General features: G+C 47.7%; 1 protein-coding gene across 1 annotated transcript in view; it reads left to right on the forward strand.

The window, feature by feature from the left end:
• The window catches only part of DTNB (dystrobrevin beta), a 760,848-nt gene that overhangs the window by 466,163 nt on the left and 272,553 nt on the right, over positions 1-22,132 (forward strand). The window contains 2 exon segments of the mRNA XM_029596279.1: positions 16,259-16,358; positions 16,360-16,373. Coding sequence (XP_029452139.1) covers positions 16,259-16,358; positions 16,360-16,373 — 114 coding nt within the window.

The raw sequence follows: 22,132 nt of genomic DNA on the forward strand, positions 1-22,132 counted from the left end.
GGTAGTCCTCACATGTGGGTGACATCATCCGATGGAGCCCGGCACGGAAAACGTTTGTCAAAGTTTCTACAAACTTTGACTGGTAGACTGACCATGCCCAGCCTGCTGCTATCCATGGGTCCACACGAGGTCCCCCTTCAGTCTCTTCTTTTCTGCGATGCAGTAGCCTCGCAGTGGTAGAGCTCCAAATTCTCGAAAGCGTTTTTGCTGGAGTTTTAGGGGGTTTTTCTGCGTTGGATCCCCCTTCGCGTTTGGTTCCTCTGTACAGTAGGTACCCTTAGCAATTGCCTTCGTTATTCACGGTCGATTCCAGACTCCCACTTCAGGGTCCCTGTTGGTGATCGACCATGTGCCGGCCTCTTTTTTTCAATGGCATCGTCGGGTTTTTGACAGTGCCCCCAGTGCCCGCAGACCATGTCCATCACAGATCCGCATGAGGTGTGTATCCTTTGTCTGGGGGGCCTCGCACGACATCCGGGGGTGTCATTTGTGCGATTAAATTACCCCAAATGGCACCTTGCGCGCCTGGATAAAATGGAGAAGCTTTTTGGCTCTCCAAACCCCTTCACTTCAGCGTCTTTCCTCCACGCCTAAGGACCGCAGGAAACCGTCCCCGTCTCTTCCCCTGGCCGTCCCGCTTTCCCATACCCCGAAGGATCGAGGAGAGGGAGATCGATCCTCGGTGGTCTCTCCCCTCCCCCTAACCTCGGGGTCATCATCTTCCTCTGTGCCGGGAAAAGACCGGGCTGAGCACCGGAAACACAGGAAACATAAACACACCGGTCACCGTCCTGCCATGGTTCCGGTTTCAGAGCAGCATTGGCGACTGCCAAGCCACCATCAAAGCGGCACCAGCCACCGGAGGCCTGATCCTCCGGGGCCCCCGGTAGCTCGAGGCGTTCCCTGCAGGCAATGGTGCTGGGTGCCGTGCCTCCTCGTGATCCCTCCAAAGGTGTGCCGGTGATGTTTCGTCCCCCTCCATCAGTCCTTACTACCCAGGACTTTCAGGAGGATTGGACCGCAGGGTGCAATCAGCGGTGCTCAAAGCGCTACAGAACGTCGAACTGCCAGCACCACCGGCCCCCATACTGGTGCATGAGCCTCCGCCTTTGATGCTCGTGCCCTTGCTTGGAGCATCTGGATGTCCTTTTTGGAACCCTACCAATGCAACTGGTGCTCGAGAGGCCTCGGATGCCTCCTCGGCAATCAAAGCCCTCTACTGGAGCGATCCCGGGTCCGAAGAGGAGGATGAGGCTTCGGGGACTGGGTGCCCATGCCTGCGGTTCCCCGGGACGCTGCTGGTTCCTCCCGGCATACCACAGCCAATGCCCCCCTCGATGTCTGGGGGTCCCATCGATGCTGTCTGTGCCCTTGGGTCCCAGACCTGCTGTCCTTCCTGGTCCCCGCCTTCGGTGTCCGGACCCTAGCGAGGAGGAGGGTTCCTATGACCCATGGGGCGATGACTCCTGAGACTCATCCTCCGAGTTCTCTGATGACCCCCACTCGGAGCCTTCGCCTCTGGAGGAGCGGCGTCGATCTCTGCCCGAAGACCTGTCATTCGCCAGCTTTGTAAGGTCCATGGCAGAGGCCATCCCCTTCCAGCACCTGTCTGAGGAGGATACTCGTTATAAGATGCTGGAGGTCCTCCAGTTCAACGCTTCAAAGAGATTGTGGTAGTGCTGGTCTATGACTTCTTTAAGGAGCTCCTTCTCCGTATGTGGGAGCACCCGGTATCGGTTGCCCCTTTAAACAGGAAAGCTGATGCGACTTATCTGGTTCAACAGGTTGAACAGTGGCACTTACCCCACCAGTCTGCGCTGGTGGAGTCCGCGCTTAAGAAGGCCAGATGCTCCCAGACTTTTCTGCGGACACCGCAGAAAAGAAGAGCAGCCTGGCTGCTTTAAAGCCCAGTTGGGGAGATAGGCAGAGGTAAACCCCAAGGATTGCAGTTTCTGCATGGTCAGGGCTGAAGCGCTCAGTGCCCCTGTGTGGGAGTCGTTCTTGATCAGCCAGTTGTCTAGGTATAGGAAAATGTGCACCGCGCGGTACCTGAGGTACACAGCCACCACTGCTAGGCATTTTGTGAAAACACGAGGGACTGAGGCAAACCCAAAGGGCAGAACCTTGTACTGGTAGTGAGCCTTCACCACCACGAAATAGTGGTATTTTCTGTGGCTGGGGAAAATAGCTATGTTAGCATAAGCTTTCTTGAAATCGAGGGAGCAGAGCCGTTCTCCTCTTTTGAGAAGGGGGGATAAGAGTGCCCAGAGAAACCATCTTGAACTTTTCTCTTAAGAGAAATTTGTTCAACGCCCTGAGGACAAGAATGGGGTGCAAGCCTCCGTTTCTCTTCAGTATGAGGAAATACCTTGAATAGAACCCTCAGCCCTGCTGATGGCGAGGAACGGACTCTCCCGCTCCTGCTTTGAGAAGGGTGGAGAATTCTGTCTGAAGTATGACCTGCTGGGTGGATGAACTCCATGATGGACATGGGGGAGAGTTCTCTGGAAGCCATCTGAAATTGAGCCGGTACCCCTGACAGACTATGGTAAGGACCCATTAGTCCGAAGTGATGTTCCTCCAGTGGTGGACAAAGCTGATAAACCTGCCTGCTACTGGGGGATCCGGGGCAGGGGGTACATTCAGCTGACTTGTGCTCCCTCACCGCCAGTCAAAAGCCCATAGCCGGGGCTTGCTGTGGTGCTGGCTGAGGCCTAGGTGCTTGATGTTGACGGGGCAGCATACAAACCCGAGAAGCGGGGGGATAATATTTCTTCTGCCTGTAAAAGGATTTCCTGGAGCTTGCCATGGAAGATTTCCTGGCAGAGGAAGGAGCATCCAAAGAGCTAGTGGAGAGCTGTTGAAGGGTTTCGTGGTGGCCCTTCAACTGAGCCACTGCATCTCAGACTTTGTCCCCAAAACGTTTGTCACCTATGCATAGGAGGTCAGCCAGCTTCTTTTGCACCTCTGGATGGAGGGCACCGAAGCCCACGGTGGCTACTCGGGCCGCTGTCTCAAACACATCATAGGTGGATCTCACCTTGTGTTTGCCCGCCTCTTGATCCTGCAGGACAATGGCAGGACTCATTGCTGTTGCAGCAAGCTCTCTGCGTGATCTTGGACCTTCTTCCACAGGTTCCGGTTATATTGGGTCATATACAACTATACAACTGGCAGGTGGTAATATGGGCAATGAGCATAGCATCCTGAAAGACCTTTCTCCCAGGACAAGCAGGATAGTAGTCTTCACATGTGGGTGATGTCTCTGGACAGAGCCCTATCATGGAAAACTTTTCTGTCAAAGTTTCTAGAACTTTTGACTGGCACACTGTTATACTTGAACTTGGTTTGTGGGCCCTTGGATCGTGGAGAGAGCTGACTCCACCCACAGGGAGGAGCCCTGTGGGGTGTCTCCATGACAGGGCGGGGTCTCAGCAGTGATGGACACAGGAGTCAGAGATATATTAATTATACAGCAAAGAGAAACCCGAGGAGCGGATTTGTAAACTCAGTCCTTGAGTAGGAAGACCTGAGATAGATTCTCCAGTAGTGGTCCACAGAGTGGGGTAACCCAGGTAATACTTGCTTCTTGGTAGTTCTTGTGCGTAGTAGCTCCGGTAGTGGTCCGCAGTGCGGGGTAGGCCGGAGATATATGTTGGCAACAGGCAAAAGACAGCGTGAGTCTGATAGTGGTCCGCAGAGTGGGGTAACCCGAGGATCCGCACAGCAAGAGAGAAGCAGAGTTGTAGATCAGGACTAGTACTCTCTCCGTGTTGTTGCAATAGAGATATCGTTGTAGCAGCAGCAGAGACCCGGAGCAGGAACACTGAAGGGTTGTCTGTAGAAGAGGTACTCACTAAGCTGATGGAGGTGAGACTCGCAGAGAAGGCTCTCCGAGGAGCGGATAGCCCTGAGTTCAGCAAGGACCCCGAGGAGCGGATACATGAGTCACTCAGTCTGGAACGCCGGAACAGCGAGGCGAAGATTCTCTGAGAAAAGGAATTGAGCAAGATGGAATCCTTGCTAACTTGTAGGTAGAAAAGTCCGGTAGGCTTAAGAACATGTAGGCAGTGATGTCATGCGGAGGGGATGCCCCTGAGGTTCCCGCTGTGGCGTGATAAGACAGAGGCAGGCGCACGCTCACGTGCCCTAAGTTAAACCAGATTCAAGATGGTAACCGGGAACGCCAGGGAGGTCAGCGTGCAGAGGCAGAAGTGGCCATCTTTGCCAGAATCGGAGCTACAGGGCAAAATGAGGTGAGCAGCAAAGGTCGCAGCCTTCTGCGACCGGGCGCAACACGCACTGAGCATTCCCAGCATGCTATAATCCCTGTAGCCACAGGGGTCTCCCTTCAGTCTCTTTTTTTTTCTGCACTGCGGTTTGCCTTGTGGTTAGGAACTCTGTGAGAATTCTCTCACACAATTTTCCTCACGGAAAAAACTTGAAGATTACTTTATTAAAAAGTTCCTTCATAGCGGTCTCACATCGCGATAGTGTTTTTCATCGCTCGGTGAGTAAAGTTCCCTGTCCCCGGTCGTTTCTTGCCCCTATCTTTTTCGGTGTCCGCAGGCCATCGACCATTTTTTGGGCTTTAACCTCTGCCATCATGGCAACAGGTTTCTGAAAATGTCCGGAACGCCCCCGTACCATGTGAATTACCGACCCACATGATGTCTGTGTGCTGTGCCTCAGCTCATCACACGACGTTTCTCACTGCCCAAGTTGTGCACAGATGACTCCGAAGGGTAGGCGGGCTCGCCTTGACAAGATGGAGACCCTGTTTAAAATCAAGCTGACTCCATTGACGTCCACCCAATTATCTCCAGCAGGACCATCGAAGAAATTAGTCATCAAACCTCGCCAGAAGCACCAGGGCAGCGGTGATAGTCAGTCACCAACTCCATCTAAGGCATCTATATCAACTGCCTCTGTGCTGGAGAAAGACTGGACCAAGCACCGAGGGAAGCACCAACATTGGCACCAATGCAAGTCTACTCCTGGTGCCAGCACCAACACCACATCGACCTCGTTGGCTATCGAGCCGCTTGGGTAGAGGAGCCTTTAAACACACTCTCCACCCGAAAAACCAAGGTGTTCCCCACCGATATCGTGTGCAGGGACTGAGCCCCCACAAGTCCCTGTGGAGATGCCAGTACCGCCTAGCCTGCCACCCCCTTTAGCTGCGATATCTACGCCAGCTTTCAGGGAGGAACTGGATGGTTTCATCTGCCAGGCAGTTCTTGATGCTCTCCGAGATTTACAGCCATCGATGCTGCCCCCATACAGGCACAGACACCGAAGCTATCGATATTTGCATTGTTGCTGACCTGACTGGATACACTCATCGGTGCCCTTCCAACACAACCTGGGCCACCGATGCCAAAGCAATCCGCAAAGCCTCTGAAAGCCCCAATTCCCATTCTGGGGTCCTCAGATGACGAAGGCATGGACGCCGGAACCAATGCCTGGTCCATCAGGGTTCTTGGGACCGAGAAGCCCTCGTTTTCCCTCGATGCCTCCGGTGCCGCCGAAACCCACATCAATGCCACCACACCTTCCATTGAAGCCATCAAAGGATCCATCGGTGCCAATATGTCCTACAGTGCCAACCTTCTTCCCTCCTTCAGGATCTCGACTAGAGACCTTTTCTGGCACATGGAAAGATGTTGACACTGACACATCCACGGAGGATATCTTATCAGAACCATCTCCCCCAGAAGATCTCTCCTTTGCCAATTTTGTTAGGGAGGTGTCAGAGATGATCCCCTTTTATCTGATTACAGAGGAGGACACACGCCATAAAACATTGGAAGTTCTCCAGTTTGTTGATGCTCCAAAAGAAGTCATGGCTATCCCTGTACACGAAGTGCTAGTGGATCTCCAACATCATCTCTGGGAGCATCCTTGTGCTGTCCAGCCAGTAAATAAGAGGACAGATGCAACGTATCTGGTCCAACATATTCCTGGATTCCAAAAACCACAACTACCCCATCAGTCGGTGGTAATTGAGTTTGCACAAAAGAAGTTCAGAAGATTGTGACCACACTCTTCAACACCTCCTGGCAAAGACCAAAAATTCCTTGATATCTAGGGTTGCAAGGTTTTTCAGAGTTCTATGCTTATTGTCATGAATAGCTACATACCAACTTTACATGACACAGTATCAAAGGAATCTCTGGAAGCAGGTTCAGGGAATAGCCGACTCTTCTCCAACAACAGCAAGATAATCTCAATGCCATACTACAGAAAAGCATTTGTGGTTGAGGCTGGGAAACATGAGGTTCGTGCTGCTTACGACTCCTTCGAAACAGCTTCTCACATGTCAGCTACGGGAATCAGCACCAGGGGGTGGGCCTGGCTAAAAGCATCTGACTTGAGACCTGAAGTCCAAGACAAGCTTGCTGATTTGCCATGCACCGGTGAAAACCTATTCGGAGACAAGATACAAGATGCAGTGGCTCATCTAAAAGACCATAATGAGACCCTGCGGCAATTATCCACAGTTACTACCGAGGCCCCTTCTTCTGCAAGAAGATCTACTAGAAGGGACCCTGAAAAGCATTTTATCGCCCACGCAGATACTACCCACCTGCATCTCACGTGAAGCCAACTAGGCCGTCTCAGAGAGCACATCCTCGACAGCCCTAGACATCCAGGCCTCAGCCACCACCGCAAACAGCCCAAGCCTCTGGATTTTGAGACCCATCCAGAGAACAGCAGCCGCTCCACAAATCCAGATCCAGATTGGCAGTAGGAGATCGAATTCACTGTTTCATAACCAACTGGCTCAGCATTACCACAGACCAATGGATGATATCCATCATAACCCAGAGGTACCATCTAAACTTCCTCTTCGTACCCCTGGACTCACCACCCAATCCACTGTGGATGCAGAAAGATCACACAAGTCTTCTAGAGTCAGAACTTTCCACCCTTCTAGGCGCCAGGGCTGTGGAACCTGTGCCCCGGGCACAGCAGGGCAGATGGTTCTATTCCTGCTATTTTCTCACTCCAAAGAAATCAGGTGGCCTCCACCCCATCTTAGACCTCTGCAATCTCAACAAACTTCTACGAAAAGAAAAATTCAGGGTGGTGTCCTTGGGCACCATGCTTCCCCTTCTGCAAAAAAGAGATTGGCTCTGTTCTCTGGATCCTCAAGACACTTACGCTAACAATCCAATATTCCCACATCACCGCAAGTACCTGCATTTCCTAGTGGGACACCAACACTTTCAGTACCGGGTCCTGCTTTTCGAACTTGCCTCAGCAACCCATGTATTTACAAAGTGCCTAGCAGTGGCTGCAGCCCATCTTTGCAAGAAAAGCATACACGTCTTTCCTTACCTGGACGACTGGCTCATCAAGAGCCAATCCAAGCAAGGAGCTCTTGACGCTCTCAAGCTCACTATCAATCTGCTACATTCTTTGGGATTTCTCATCAACTACCAAATATCCCACCTGATTCCATCTCACCTCCTTACTTTCATCAGAGCAGATTTGGACCCCACATTCGCAAAGGCCTTCCTGCCCAATGACAGCACAGTCACGCTCTCCAAGCTAGCTTCGTCTCTGTGCACAAAAGTAACAGCCTCAGCCCATCAATTCCTAACATTGCTGGGACACATGGCTTCCACTGTCCACGTCACTCCTATGGCCAGGCTGGTCATGAGAATAACTCAATGGACTTTAAAATCTCAGTGGTTCCAAGCCAGTCAACCGTTTTCATCCCAGATTCAAGTAACCCACCAGTTACGTTTATCGCTTCTCTGGTGGATGAACAAAGCCAACTTGTTAACAGGTCTACCCTTTCAGCAACCAGTTCTGCAAGTAACTTTAATCACAGACGCATCCAACTTGGGTTGGAGAGCTCATGTGAACAACCTTCAAACTCAAGGGACTTGGACACAGCTCGAAGCAACGTTTCAGATCAACTTCCTAGAGCGCCGAGCTATATGTTATGCTCTATATGCGTTCAAGGACTGCCTTTCACACAAGACTGTTCTCATACAAACAGACAACACAGTTGCAATGTGGTACCTGAACAAACAGGGAGGCACAGGCTCTTATCTCCTCTGCCAAGAAGCCGCGCAGATCTGGGCCTGGGCCCTTGCACACTCTATGCATCTCCCGGCCACTTATCTGGCAGGCATATAGAACGTACTAGCAGATCGCCTCAGCCGACAGTTCCATCCCCACGAGGGGTCTCTGGATCCTGTGTAACGACCAGAATCTTCCAACGCTGGGGTCAACCAACAATAGACCTCTTTGCATCCGAACTGATTCATAAAGTGGACAGATTTTGCTCCCTGCACAGACCACCAAACAAGTTAGCCATGGACGCCTTCGCTCGCCCCTGGAACACAGGCTTACTATACTCGTATCCCCCAATACCGTTGATAGACACAACTCTCGTGAAGCTGCAACAGGGCAATGGGTCAATGATACTCATAGCACTGTATTGGCCTCGACACGTATGGTTTCCCATGCTTCTCAACCTCTCAATCAGAGAACCCATTCGCCTGGGCGCAGCACCCACTCTCAAAACTCAGAACCAAGGCATGTTACGCCATCCGAACCTTCAGATCCTATCCTTCACTGCCTGGATGTTGAAAGCTTGATCCTGCAAGCACTCAACCTTTCAACTGATGTCTCTCAAGTACTTGTAGCTTCACGAAAACCTTCCACACGAAAATCCTATCATTCTAAGTGGAATAGATTTACGACATGGTGCACGCAAAAAGGTATAGACCCCTTTTCCTGCCCCACACCATCTCTATTAGACTATCTCTGGCACCTTTCATACTCTGGTCTCCAGACTTCTTCGGTGAGGGTACACCTGAGTGCCTTCTCAGCGTACCACAAAGGAGTTGGGGATGCCCCAGTAACAGCGCAACCCCTAGTGAGTAGGTTTATGAGGGGCCTACTACAGCTTAAGCCCCCTCTTCGGCCACCAGTCACTGATTGGGACCTAAGCATAGTACTTAAAAGGCTCATGTGCTCCCAGTTTGAGCCTTTGCATTCCTGCGATGTGAAATTTCTTACATGGAAAGTTCTCTTCCTAGTAGCCATTACATCTGCTCTAAGGGTTAGTGAGTTACAAGCACTTGTCACATACTCACCCTATACAAGGTTCCTACATGACAGAGTGGTCCTCCGTACTCACCCTAAATTCCTTCCCAAGGTGGTTATGGACTTCCACTTGAATCAGTCTGTGGTGTTGCCCACATTTTTCCCAAGGCCTCACTCTCACCCGGGCAAGAGAGTTTTACACACCTTGGACTGTAAATGTGTACTTGCATTTTACCTAGACCGCACTGCAGTCCACAGGAAATCCACCCAACTATTTCTTTATTTTGATAAAAACAAGCCAGGAGTTGCAGTGGGCAAACAAACTCTCTCCAACTGGCTAGCAGACTGTATCGAATTCTGCTATGAAAAAGCAGGCTTTCCTTTCCAGGGACGAGTGAAGGCACACTCAGTAAGAGCCATGGCAACCTCTGTAGCACACTATCGTTCAGTACTGATTTCTGAGATCTGCAAAGCTGCAACATGGAGCTCTCTTCACTCTTTTGCAGCACATTACTGCCCGGACAAGGAAGGACATAAGAACATAAGACTCTGCCTTTGGCCAATCCGTCTTGAAGAACTTATTTCCAGTGTAATCCCAACTCCTTCCACATCCACCTGCTGTGATTTTCGAGCTACCTCATTTTTCCCAACAGTATACCAAGTTGTACAGTGTTGCTCCAAACAAATATGAGTCAGCCTGTAGCTTGCTAATCACCCACATGTGAGGACTACCATCCTGCTTGTCCTGTGAGAAAGCAGAGTTGCTTACCTGTAACAGGTATTCTCCCAGGACAGCAGGATGTAGTCCTCATGGAACCCACCCGCAACCCCACGGAGTTGGGTCCAAAACGTTTTATTATTTTATTTTTTCGCTCACATCTTTTGATACAAACGAGACTGAAGGGAGACCCCTGTGGCTACAGGGATTATGGCATGCTGGGTATGCTCAGTATGCCAGTCAAAAGTTATAGAAACTTTGACAGAAATGTTTTCCGTGATAGGGCTCCGTCCAGTGACATCACCCACATGTGAGGACTACATCCTGCTGTCCTGAGAGAACACCAGAAAGCAACTCTGCTTTCTGCCAAGAGCATTGAGTTCCCTATGTTCTCACCCTGAAGGGGCAGAGGCATGGGTACGGGAGTGCTTGGCCTTTTTGAGGGTGGACTCCACGACCACCGACTGGTGAGGGAGGGTGCCACCTGCTGTACCAAATAGGTGGTGTCTGCCTTCCTATTGACTGGAGATATGGAGATCGGGTATTCCCACATCTGAAAGAGAAGATTCTTAAAGATGTTGTGGATGAGAATCGCCACAATTTCCTTAGGAGCATCAACAAACCAGAGTACTTCCACCATCCTATGTTGCGCATCCTCCTCCATGAAGAGTTGGAAAGGAATAGCTTCGGCCATGGCCCTTATGAACCCCGCAAAGGAGAGGTCCTCTGTGGGGGGGGGGGGGGCGGGGTTTGTCCGAGAATTAGGACGAAGACTCCAAGGAATCATCCACCCCATGGGTCATAAGGGCCTTCCTCCTCACTAAGGTCATTGCAGGGTTAGCGCGGGCGAGGCCTGTGGAGAACCCTAGGCCCGGGCTCCGAAGGTTTTGAAGGTTCTGGGGGCACCATGGAAATCGACAGTTCCCCCAGGAGGTCAGAGAGCCCAGGCAAAGGCTCGGGGAACTGAGGCCTCGGAAATGCAGCAGTGGCCGCGTCTTCCTCCTCCTCGGATCCAATAATAGAGATTGCTCTCGAGGGGGGTATCGGTGGCCGCTGGGGAACTGAAGGTCTCTCGAGCACTAGTTGTGGTGGGAGGGTGCCGAGAATGACGTCCAGACGCTCGAGCAGTGGCACTGGTATGGGGGCCTGTGGCGGGGGGGTGGCTCAATGTTCCGCAGAGATCAGAGCACCGCACTCTACACCCTGAGGTCCAACTTCTCCTGAAAGTCTGGTGAATCCAGGACTGTTGAAGGGGTTCAAGGCACCACCGGTGCTTCCTCGGTTTTCCGAGAAGGCATGATGCCCGGCACCGATATCGGTGTAAAACGCCTGGGACTCTTGGGTGCCAGTACCAGGACCGGAGCCATGCACCAATGGCGACCGATGTCGATGCTTGTGGGATCTCCCATGGTGCTTGGCCTGGTTCTTCCCTGGTGCCAAGGAAGTAGAGGATTCTGATGTCCTGGAAACCAGCGAGATCATGGAAAGACCGATTGCTGTTCCCTCAATCTTTTGAAGATGCAGTCGGAGGAGTAACGAGAGGGAGCGTATCGAGTGGTTCCCCTCAACCCCCGGGTTTCGAGGACTTTGACGCGGGTGTGGATAGAGCGGTGTTTTTGGAACCAAAATGTTTCTCCATTTTGTCCAGCGAGCAGGATCCCACAGAAGAAAAAAGGATAATGCATAAACGTTGGCAAGTTAAATGTAAGACATTGATAAGACAGGCTAAGAGAGAATTTGAAAAGAATTTAGCCGTAGAGGTAAAAACTCACAGTAAAAACTTTTTAAAATATATCCGAAGCAGAAAGCCTGTGAGGGAGTCATTTGGACCGTTAGATGATCAAGGGGTTAAAGGGGCACTTAGAGAAGATAAGGCCATCGCGGAAAGATTAAATGATTTCTTTGCTTCGGTGTTTACTGAAGAGGATGTTGGGGAGATACCCGTTCCGGAGAAGGTTTTCATGGGTAATGATTCAGATGGACTGAACCAAATCACGGTGAACCTAGAATATGTGGTAGGCCTGATTGACAAACTGAAGAGTAGTAAATCACCTGGACCGGATGTTATACACCCCAGGGTTCTGAAAGAACTAAAAAATGAAATTTCAGACCTATTGGTAAAAATTTGTAACCTATCATTAAAATCATCCATTGTACCTGAAGACTGGAGGGTAGCTAATGTAACCCCAATATTTAAAAAGGGCTCCAGGTGCAATCCAGGAAACTACAGACCAGTTAGCCTGACTTCAGTGCCAGGAAAAATAGTGGAAAGTGTTCTAAGCATCAAAATCACAGAAACATATAGAAAGACACGGTTTAATGGAACAAAGTCAGCATGGCTTTACCCAAGGCAAGTCTTGCCTCACAAATCTGCTTCACTTTTTTGAAGGAGTTAATAAAAATGTGGTTAAAGGTGAACCGTTAGATGTAGTGTACTTGGATTTTCAGAAGGCATTTGAGAGGCTTCTAGTAAAAGTAAAAAGTCATGGTATAGGTGGTGATGTCCTTTCGTGGATTACAAACTGGCTAAAGACAGGAACAGAGAGTAGGATTACATGGACATTTTTCTCAGTGGAAGGGAGTGGGCAGTGGACTGCCTCGGATCTGTATTGGGACCCTTACTTTTCAATATATTTATAAATGATCTGGAAAGAAATACGACGAGTGAGGTAATCAAATTTGCAGATGATACAAAATTGTTCAGAGTAGTTAAATCACAAGCAGATTGTAATAAATTGCAGGAAGACCTTGTGAGACTGGAAAATTGGGCATCGAAATGCAAGATGAAATTTAATATGGATAAGTGCAAGGTGATGCATATAGGGAAAAATAACCCATGCTATAGTTACACAATGTTAGGTTCCATATTAGGTGCTACCACCCAAGAAAGAGATCTCTGTGTCATAGTGGATAACACATTGAAATCGTCGGTTCAGTGTGCTGCGGCAGACAAAAAAGCAAACAGAATGTTGGGAATTATTAGGAAGGGAATGGTGAAAAAAACAGAAAATGTCATAATGCCTCTGTATCGCTCCATGATGAGACCCCCACCTTGAATACTGTGTACAGTTCTGGTCGCCGCATCTCAAAAAAGATATAATTGCGATGGAGATGGTACAGAGAAGGGCGACCAAAATAAGGGGAATGGAACAGCTCCCCTATGAGGAAAGACTAAAGAGGTTTGGACTTTTCAGCTTGGAGAAGAGACGGCTGAGAAGGGGATATGATAGAGATGTTTAAAATCATGAGAGGTCTAGAATGGTGGGTAGATGTGAATCGGTTATTTAGTCTTTCAGATAATAGAAAGACTATGGGGCACTCCATGAAGTTAGCATGTGGCACATTTAAAACTAATCGGAGAAAGTTCTTCTTCACTCAACGCACAATTAAACTCTGGAATTTGTTGCCAGAGGATGTGGTTAGTGCAGTTGGTATAGCTGTGTTTAAAAAAGGATTGGATAAGTTCTTGGAGGAGAAGTCCATTACCTGCTATTAATTAAGTTGACTTAGAAAATAGCCACTGCTATTACTAGCAACGGTAACATGAAATAGACTTAGTTTTTGGGCACTTGCCAGGTTCTTATGGCGTAGATTGGCCACTGTTGGAAACAGGATGCTGGACTTGATGGACCCTTGGTCTGACCCAGTATGGCATGTTCTTATGTTCCCTTTGACGTCACACGAGGCATGATGGGCATTGTCCGCGGGCACTGGCAAAATCCAGACAACGCCATGAAAAATACCAGCATGCAGTCAATTACCGGGGGCCACTGAGAAGTGGGATACCGGGAATCCGACTGCAAAAGGGAAAGAAAAATGTTTTTTTTACCTACCACACCGAGGAGAGGCACTGACCGTGAAGGTGGACCAGATGCTGGAACCGGAAAAAAAACAATTTTAGAGAAAGAGAAAACGAAATAGAAGCAGAGCTCCAAGAATCGAGAGGCAACTGCACCCCGAAAAAAGAGAGACTAAAGGGGGAACTCGTGTGGACAAAAGTTTTCCGTGCTGGGTGCCATCGGATGATATCACCCATATGTGAGGACTACCATCCTGATTGTTCTAGGAGAATAGGGGTATACATTTCTTTATATTATTATTTGACTTTTGTAATAATTATTTTCATAAAAATGCATGTCATGTTTATACATGACATGCATTTTTATGAATAAGTAATTATATCCTCTAGTGCAAAAATACTGGGCAGGGAATAGCGAGAAAATCAACAATTGTATCAAAAAGCTATGATCCCAGACAATCCATGCAATACATCGTGTGAGTACACAGTGTGCTAGTTGTAAGCAGACCTCATATCAAGGCATACATATTCATTGCTATTTAGCAAAAGGTATACCGAAAATATAATCATAGGTCTTCTTGTATTTTTTCAAAACTTATTTGTTGCTAAAGTGCAATAGTGCATAGTCCATTCGTGACTTATATATTGGTTATAACGGAAAAATTTAACTTAGCTTCATAGGCAAAATGGAAAATCGCCAGAGACATGGTCGTGAGTTCTTACAACCGGGAAGCCCGACACGGACTGCGTTTCGGCGTCAGTGGCCTTCGTCAAGGGCAATTAATATCTATGAATGCAAAAAATAAAGTTAGTGACAATATAGCAACAATAGTAGTTACACATCCAATAAGTACAAGGTACTAACGTGAGATGATAAAACGCAGCATATCAGAATAGTACTGGTTGTCCTTTTTCCGGGAGTCCATTCTGATATGCTGCGTTTTATCATCTCACGTTAGTACCTTGTACTTATTGGATGTGTAACTACTATTGTTGCTATATTGTCACTAACTTTATTTTTTGCATTCATAGATATTAATTGCCCTTGACGAAGGCCACTGACGCCGAAACGCGGTCCGTGTCGGGCTTCCCGGTTGTAAGAACTCACGACCATGTCTCTGGCGATTTTCCATTTTGCCTATGAAGCTAAGTTAAATTTTTCCGTTATAACCAATATATAAGTCACGAATGGACTATGCACTATTGCACTTTAGCAACAAAATAAGTTTTGAAAAAATACAAGAAGACCTATGATTATATTTTCGGTATACCTTTTGCTAAATAGCAATGAATATGTATGCCTTGATATGAGGTCTGCTTACAACTAGCACACTGTGTACTCACACGATGTATTGCATGGATTGTCTGGGATCATAGCTTTTTGATACAATTGATGCATTTTTATGATACATCAGAAAACAGAATTACAGAAAGAGATGTTGTCAGAATTTTCTTCACATATTTATCAATGTTCCTTGGTATGGGCTCCTTTGGCATTCTATATTTGACTGTCTGTCCTACAAACACCCATTTGCAGAGCTGAGCCCAGCACCCTCCCTCCCTCTTATGCCCATTTCTGTTAATTTGCAGGTTCTCTTCCTTATATCTGTGCTTAAAGTTTTAAAATAAAAGGGGAGTTGGGGAGTAAAACATGAAAGGTTTCAAAATAAAAAATGAGTGAATGTTCATGTCTTGTCTCCCTTTAATTTTATTTTTTATTTAAGACAATATAACTCTCGCTTAGGAGGCCGTCTGTGTGGCACAGTGCATCTACTTTTCATCATAGAAATCTTAATTGCTTACCCGTAATTTTTCTTTTCAGGTGTCACATAACCTACTTGTTTCCTCTTTGGGAGGAGTTAATCTTTATGCAGTTGCATATAAGCTTTCTAGGAAACCTCATAAAGAATCCTCTGAGGCAATTTGCAGAAGAATCACATGACCCATATATGTGGCTCACTGCACTGCTGACATCAGAAAACATAATTACAGGAAAATTATGCATGTTTCTCTCATTGTTTTCTTTCCTACTGTTTAGAAATGATTTTATGGCCTGAGCAGTAACTCAGTGACAGAGTTGTGAATTGCCATACAAGACATCTGGGCTTAATTCCTGAGTCCATCTTTTGTTCCACAGGCCAGCCTGGTCTGAGAATGCTATGGAGCATTCTTTGCTCCTAAAGGAGAAGCCGCTTCTGCCTTTATAGAATAGTGACACTTGTTGATTAGACTTGTGGTGTATACATCATGAATTACAAAGACAACTGTGGTCTGTGTCCCCCTGACTGAGGATCACCAATGTGATGGCTAAACTGGAAAGGGGCAAGAGGATAAAAGCTAGGGACATGCACATGAAAACTTAATGTGCCATAGCACGGTAAAGAGGCCAGTTCAGATTGAGCTGCAAGCCCAAAGAAGCAGGGGTAAACTGTCAAGGCAAAAAATATAAATATTTATATATATGTATTAAATATATAATTTTTTTTAAACTTGTCACCTTTAAGCATTAAAGCCTCATTTAGATTTTACTTACTATCTGATTGTGAATATTTAATTTGTCTTATACCATTAGAATAAAATTACGTGAAACTTTTTGAATTATAAATAGAATTTTTTGAGCTTTAATCTGAAACCAAGCAGCAGAGCTCCTTTATTTTTATATCTATTTTTAGAGAGATCTTGCAAGAAATTCAGCGCCTCAGGCTCGAACATGAGCAGGCCTCTCAACCAACCCCAGAGAAAGCTCAACAGAATCCAACTCTGCTGGCTGAACCTCCGGCTCTTACGGTAAGAACAAAGAATACTTTCTAAACAGTTTTAAGTAGATATGGACAAAAATATGATGATCCATGATTTCATTTTACAATCTGCCCTTTTTAAAGTAACTAAAGATTTAAAAAAAACAAAAAGCAATTGTCCAGTATTTCAGATGCGTCACAAAGTACCTCATGTGTGCTGACACCAGATTGGATCATGAAATTTATGGCGGTGGTGGTCTATTATAGCAAACGTAGTCCGTTGTGAGAGAGAGAATTTTTGAAATGACTAGGTTCAGAAGAGTCATAGTAAAGCAGCTAGTAGAAAGCTAAAATATTAAGTCGAAACTAATTTTAATTAACACCCTGCATGTCTGTTAAGCTGTACTATTGAACTCCAGAGCTCCATGGTTTTAGTGTTTTTCTGAAGATCAGCCTTATCTAGCTGATCTTCATGGGCACATGATCAATATGTGCACTTCTTGAAAGTTTTCTGAAAAGGCTAGTAAGCTTTTAACATTCATGTGTAAGTTTCTGCAGCTGCTTTCATTCAGTTCTGTTTTAATCACCATGAATGTCAGACCACTTCCTAGTTCCTACTGGCTCCACAGCTTTTTATTTCTCAGTTTACGCAGCTTCTGCCTTTTTGGCTTTTCTAGCCTCAGATTCCTCTCCTATTAGTGCCTCCTAGTCAGAAATTTTGGCAATATCAGCATTTCATTTTATTTTCAGCATCCCTGCTTTATGCCAGAACTGAGGGAATTTTTACTTTTTGTGAAATTTTTTTTTAAACATTTTTATCGTTTTTTAATTGAAAATGCTGTTAATACAATGTGAAAGGGTAATATAATATTTTCAGGAAGTTTATGGGTTGTATACTTTCAAAATTCCTGAGAAATAAAATATTATGAAATACATAATCTAAACCAAATGGCAATGGGTATGAGTTTAGGAAGTATAGTAAGTCCAGTATCCTAAGAATATTAAACCATAATAAGCATATACTTGATGCACCATAATCTTCCCTTATCCAAATATCTTGCAGGATAGTGAATATATTCTCAAAATCAGGTACATGCTTAAAAGGCTCCCATATTTCATAATGTCATCTGTAACTTAATGCATATTGATTTCCATAGTATGTTTCTCCCAGGACAAGCAGGATGGTAATCCTCACATATGGGTGACATCATAGGATGGAGCCCAATCACGGAACACTTTTGTAAAAGTTTCTAGAACTTTGACTGGCCCCTACTGGGCATGCCTAGCATGGCACCAACCCTGCAGCCAGCAGGGGTCCCCCTTCAGTCTTTTTTCCACGCAGCAGTGGCCACGCAGTTAAGGAGCTCCACAAAGATTCCTGACAGGAATTTTCCTCACGGAATTACTACAACATTTCTTACCCCACAGGGTTCCCTCCTTCAATTTTTTCAAGCCGTGGTACTCCGGTAAGTTTTCTACCCATTTTCGGTCGATTCCCATAGAGTTTGGCCCTCGCCGCCTATTGGCCGTCGACCGTACCGCGGCTCAAATTTTTCATGACCATGTCGTTGGGGTTCCGTCGGTGCCCGGACTACAATCTCACCATGTCCATAACAGACCCTCATAAGGTCTGTGTAATGTGTCTCGGATGTGGGCATGATGTCCTGACCTGTACCAAATGTGCCCTAATGACACCAAAAAGTTGCAAGGCCAGAATGGAGAAGATGGAACTTCTCTTCCGGCTCAAACCCCGAGGCCGTCTATTGCATCGACGTCGTCAGAACCGGCACCATCAACTTCACGCTAGCATCGACCATCGACTGGTGACCGTCCGGCATCGATGACTTCTCGGCCTTCAACCACCTGTACTCCCCTTCAGGACCGAGGGGATTGCAGAGAGAAATATCGCCACCGACATTGGAAGTCTCGGACCATCGAGGGAGCGAAATCATCGACCTTGCCATTGTCCGAGCCGCCGTCGAAGAAAACCCCGTCCAGAAAAGGCATCGACCTTTTCGGCGACCGGGTCACCGAGGCAACCCTCACCCGAAAGGGGATTGAAGCCGCAACTCCGCCTTTAACGGTGGTCCCTCCGGCTATGCCTCTGCCTCCTTCTTCTTTTCCGGAGCCGGGGCTGCTTGCTCCAGGTCTCCGAGAAGAACTGGACCACTTGGTTCAGAAGGCCATCGACAAGGCGATGCATAGACTCCAAGTTCCTCCGGCACTGACACTGTTACAGGTCATGGAACCGACCATTGACCCGATTCCGGCAGCGTTGGCACCGCTGCTCTCGAGGATGGAAGCGCTCATTGCTGCTTTTCCACCATTGGATCCTGGGTCACCGATGGCTCCGGTGCCCTCTCCGCTTACCTTGTTATCGGGATGAGAAACACCATTTTGCATCCCTCCATCGGGAGTCCTACCGATGCCTCAGCCATCGATGCCAATACGTCCATCGATGCCGATGCATCCGTCGGCGCCACCGATCCATTCATCGATGCCCTCGATGCTTGCACCGGTGCCTTCGATGCATTCATCGGTGCCTCCAATTATTCCTTCGATTCCTTCGGAGCCTAGACCAGGACCTTCAGGGATTCCACCGTCCGTCCTTCTCTGGCTCCTAGAGGGGCAGGTGCTGATCCCTACGATACCTGGACTGATGATTCTTCACAAGACACCGATGACTTGCCTTCACCACCTTCTCCTACTGAAAGCAGAAAGCGTTTTCCTCCAGAGGACCTTTCCTTCATAAATTTTGTGAAGGAGATGTCTGAATTGGTTCCTTTCCAATTACAGACTGAAGAAGATTACAGGCATCAAATGATGGAGCTGTTGCAATTCCTGGATGCTCCCAAGGAAATAACCTCCATCCCTATTCACCAAGTTCTTCTGGATCTCCTCAAAAAGAACTGGGAACACCCTGGCTTTTGCTCCAGTCAACAGGAAGGCTGACACCACTTATTTGATACAGTCAACCCCAGGTTTTCAAAAACCTATACTGGATCACCAATCTGTGGTTTTAGAATCTGCCCAAAAGAGGGCAAAGAGATCAAAACCCCACACTTCCTTTCCCCCAGGCAAGGAGCAAAAATTTCTAGATGCCATTGGTCGCCGGGTCTTCCAGCGCTCAATGCTCATCTCCCGAATCGCCTCTTATCAGCTCTATATGACCCAATATACAGGGTCTTATTTAAGCAGATAGAAGACTTGACAGACTCCCTGCCTCAGCAATTTCAAGATCAGCTCCAAACCCTAGTAAACAAGGGTTTTGAGGCAGGCAAGCATGAGATAAGATCATCTTACGATATCTTTGACACTGCTACCAGTCTATCTGCAGCTGCTATCTCGGCAAGAAGATGGGCCTGGCTCAAGACTTTGGACCTTCGCCCTGAAGTACAAGACAGATTATCCAACCTGCCCTGTGTAGGAGTCAATCTGTTCGGCGAGCGGATTCAACAAACGGTGGTGGAACTCATGGACCATCATGAGACCCTGAGACAGCTCTCTGATGCCTTCTGAGTACTCCTCAAAACAGCCTTTCTGAAAAGACACTTAGAACACCTTCTTCCATCCGAAAAAATCCTACCCACCACCGGCTAGAACTCGCTCTATGAGACCATTTCAAAAAACCCAGTCTCGTCAGATACGAAAACAAAAGCCGCAAGCAGCTCCTCAGCCGGGCCCTGCTTCCGGTTTTTGACTCCTGCATAGAGAGCAGCAGCCAGCTTCCACTGCCTCACATACCAGTGGGAGGTCGATTGTGCCATTTCAACAACAGGTGGCACTCAATCACCTCAGACCCCAGTGGGTCCTAGCGATAATCGCTCAAGGTTATCATCTCAACTTTCTCTCCATCCCACCGGACTCCCCACCTCTACTGACGTGGAGAACATCTGATCACTCCATCTTTCTGGAACAGGAGGTATCCCTCCTTCTCCAGTCCAAGGCAATAGAACCAGTACCCTACTCTCAGCACGGCCTAGGGTTCTATTCCCGGTACTTCCTAATTCCCTAAAAATCGGGAGGCGTTCGTCCAATTCTGGATCTACGTGCCCTCAACAAGTCCCTCCATTGAGAAAAGTTCAAAATGGTAACCTTGGGTTCTCTTCTTCCTCTTCTACAAAGAGGAGACTCGATCTGCTCTCTAGACCTCCGGGACGCATACACTCATTTTGCGATAACTCCATCTCATCACAAATACCTGAGATTTCTGGTAGGCCCCAAGCACTATCAGTACCAAGTGCTTCCATTCGGCCTCGCATCTGCACCACGAGTCTTCACAAAATGTCTCGTAGTAGTTGCAGCCTTCCTCAGGACTCAAGGTGTTCACGTCTACCCCTTATCTAGACGATTGGTTGATCAGGGCTCCCACTCAGCAAACTGCTCTGTCATCCCTACATCTTACTTTACACACTCTGACTTCTCTAGGATTTCTCGTCAACTACGACAAATCCTACTTAGTCCCATCTCAAACCTTATCATTCATAGGGGCAGACTTGGACTCCTTGCAGGAAAAGACTTTTCTACCTCGACAATGAGCTCTCACTCTCGTCTCTCTCGCACACCAGCTGTAGTCTCAGCACTACACGACTGCACGCCGCTTTCTCATCCTACTGGGACACATGGCGTCCTCAGTTCAGGTCACCCCAATGGGCCGACTAGCCATGAGAGTCATGCAGTGGACTCTAAGGTCACAATGGATTCAATGCATTTAGCCCCTGTCGACCTTTGTCCACGTCACCGACTCACTCCGTTAGTCTCTTGCCTGGTGGAAAAATCAGATCAATCTCCTCCAAGGCTTGCCCTTCCAGACTCCAGACCCTCAAATAACTCTCACCACCGATGCTTCCAACCTCGGCTGGGGAGCCTATGTGGCCAATCTGCAGACACAAGGAACTTGGTCTCCAGAGGAAGCCAAACATCAAATCAATTTCCTGGAGCTTCGAGCAATCAGATATGCTCTCAGAGTATTTCAGGATCACCTCTCCAACCAAATCATCCTGATTCGGATGGACAACCAAGTGGCCATGTGGTACATCAACAAACAGGGAGGCACAGGCTCCTACCTCCTGTGTCAGGAAGCTGCGCAGATATGGGGGAGGCCCTCTCCCACTCGATGGACCCTCAGGGCCACCTTCTTGCCAGGAATGGATAATGCGTTTGGCAGACAAGGCTAAGTCGCAACCTTTCAACCGCATGAGTGGTCTCTCAACCCCTCAGTAGCGGACTCGATCTTCCAACAATGGGTTTACCCTCAAATAGACCTCTTTGCGTCACCTCAAAACCGCAAAGTAGAGAACTTCTGCTTTCTCACTCGCAGCCAACACTATCAGCCAAGAGATGCGTTCTCCCTCTCATGGGCAACCGGTCTCCTATATGCATTCCCTCCACTTCCACTTCTCTCAAAGACTCTCGTGAAGTTACCATGATCCTGATAGCACCTCACTGGCCAAGCCAAGTGTGGTTTCCAGTACTTCAGAATCTCTCCATTCGCAGACGCATTCCCTTGGTAAAGGATCTGCTTCTGATTACACAAACGACGGGTGCCTGCGCCATCCCAATCTTCAAGCTTTGACCCTGACGGCATGGATGTTGAAAAGTTAATCCTTTAGCCACTTAACCTTTCTGAATCAGTTTCCCTTGTCCTGATTGCTTCTCAGAAGCCTTCCACGAGAAAATCTAATTCTAAGTCCATTACCTGCTATTAAGTTCACTTAGAGAATAGCCACTGACATTAGCAATGGTAACATGGAATAGACTTAGTTTTTGGGTACTTGCCAGGTTCTTATGGCCTGGATTGGCCACTGT

This window comes from Rhinatrema bivittatum, chromosome 3 (assembly GCF_901001135.1).
Source record: "Rhinatrema bivittatum chromosome 3, aRhiBiv1.1, whole genome shotgun sequence".
Taxonomy (NCBI): Eukaryota; Metazoa; Chordata; class Amphibia; order Gymnophiona; family Rhinatrematidae; genus Rhinatrema; species Rhinatrema bivittatum.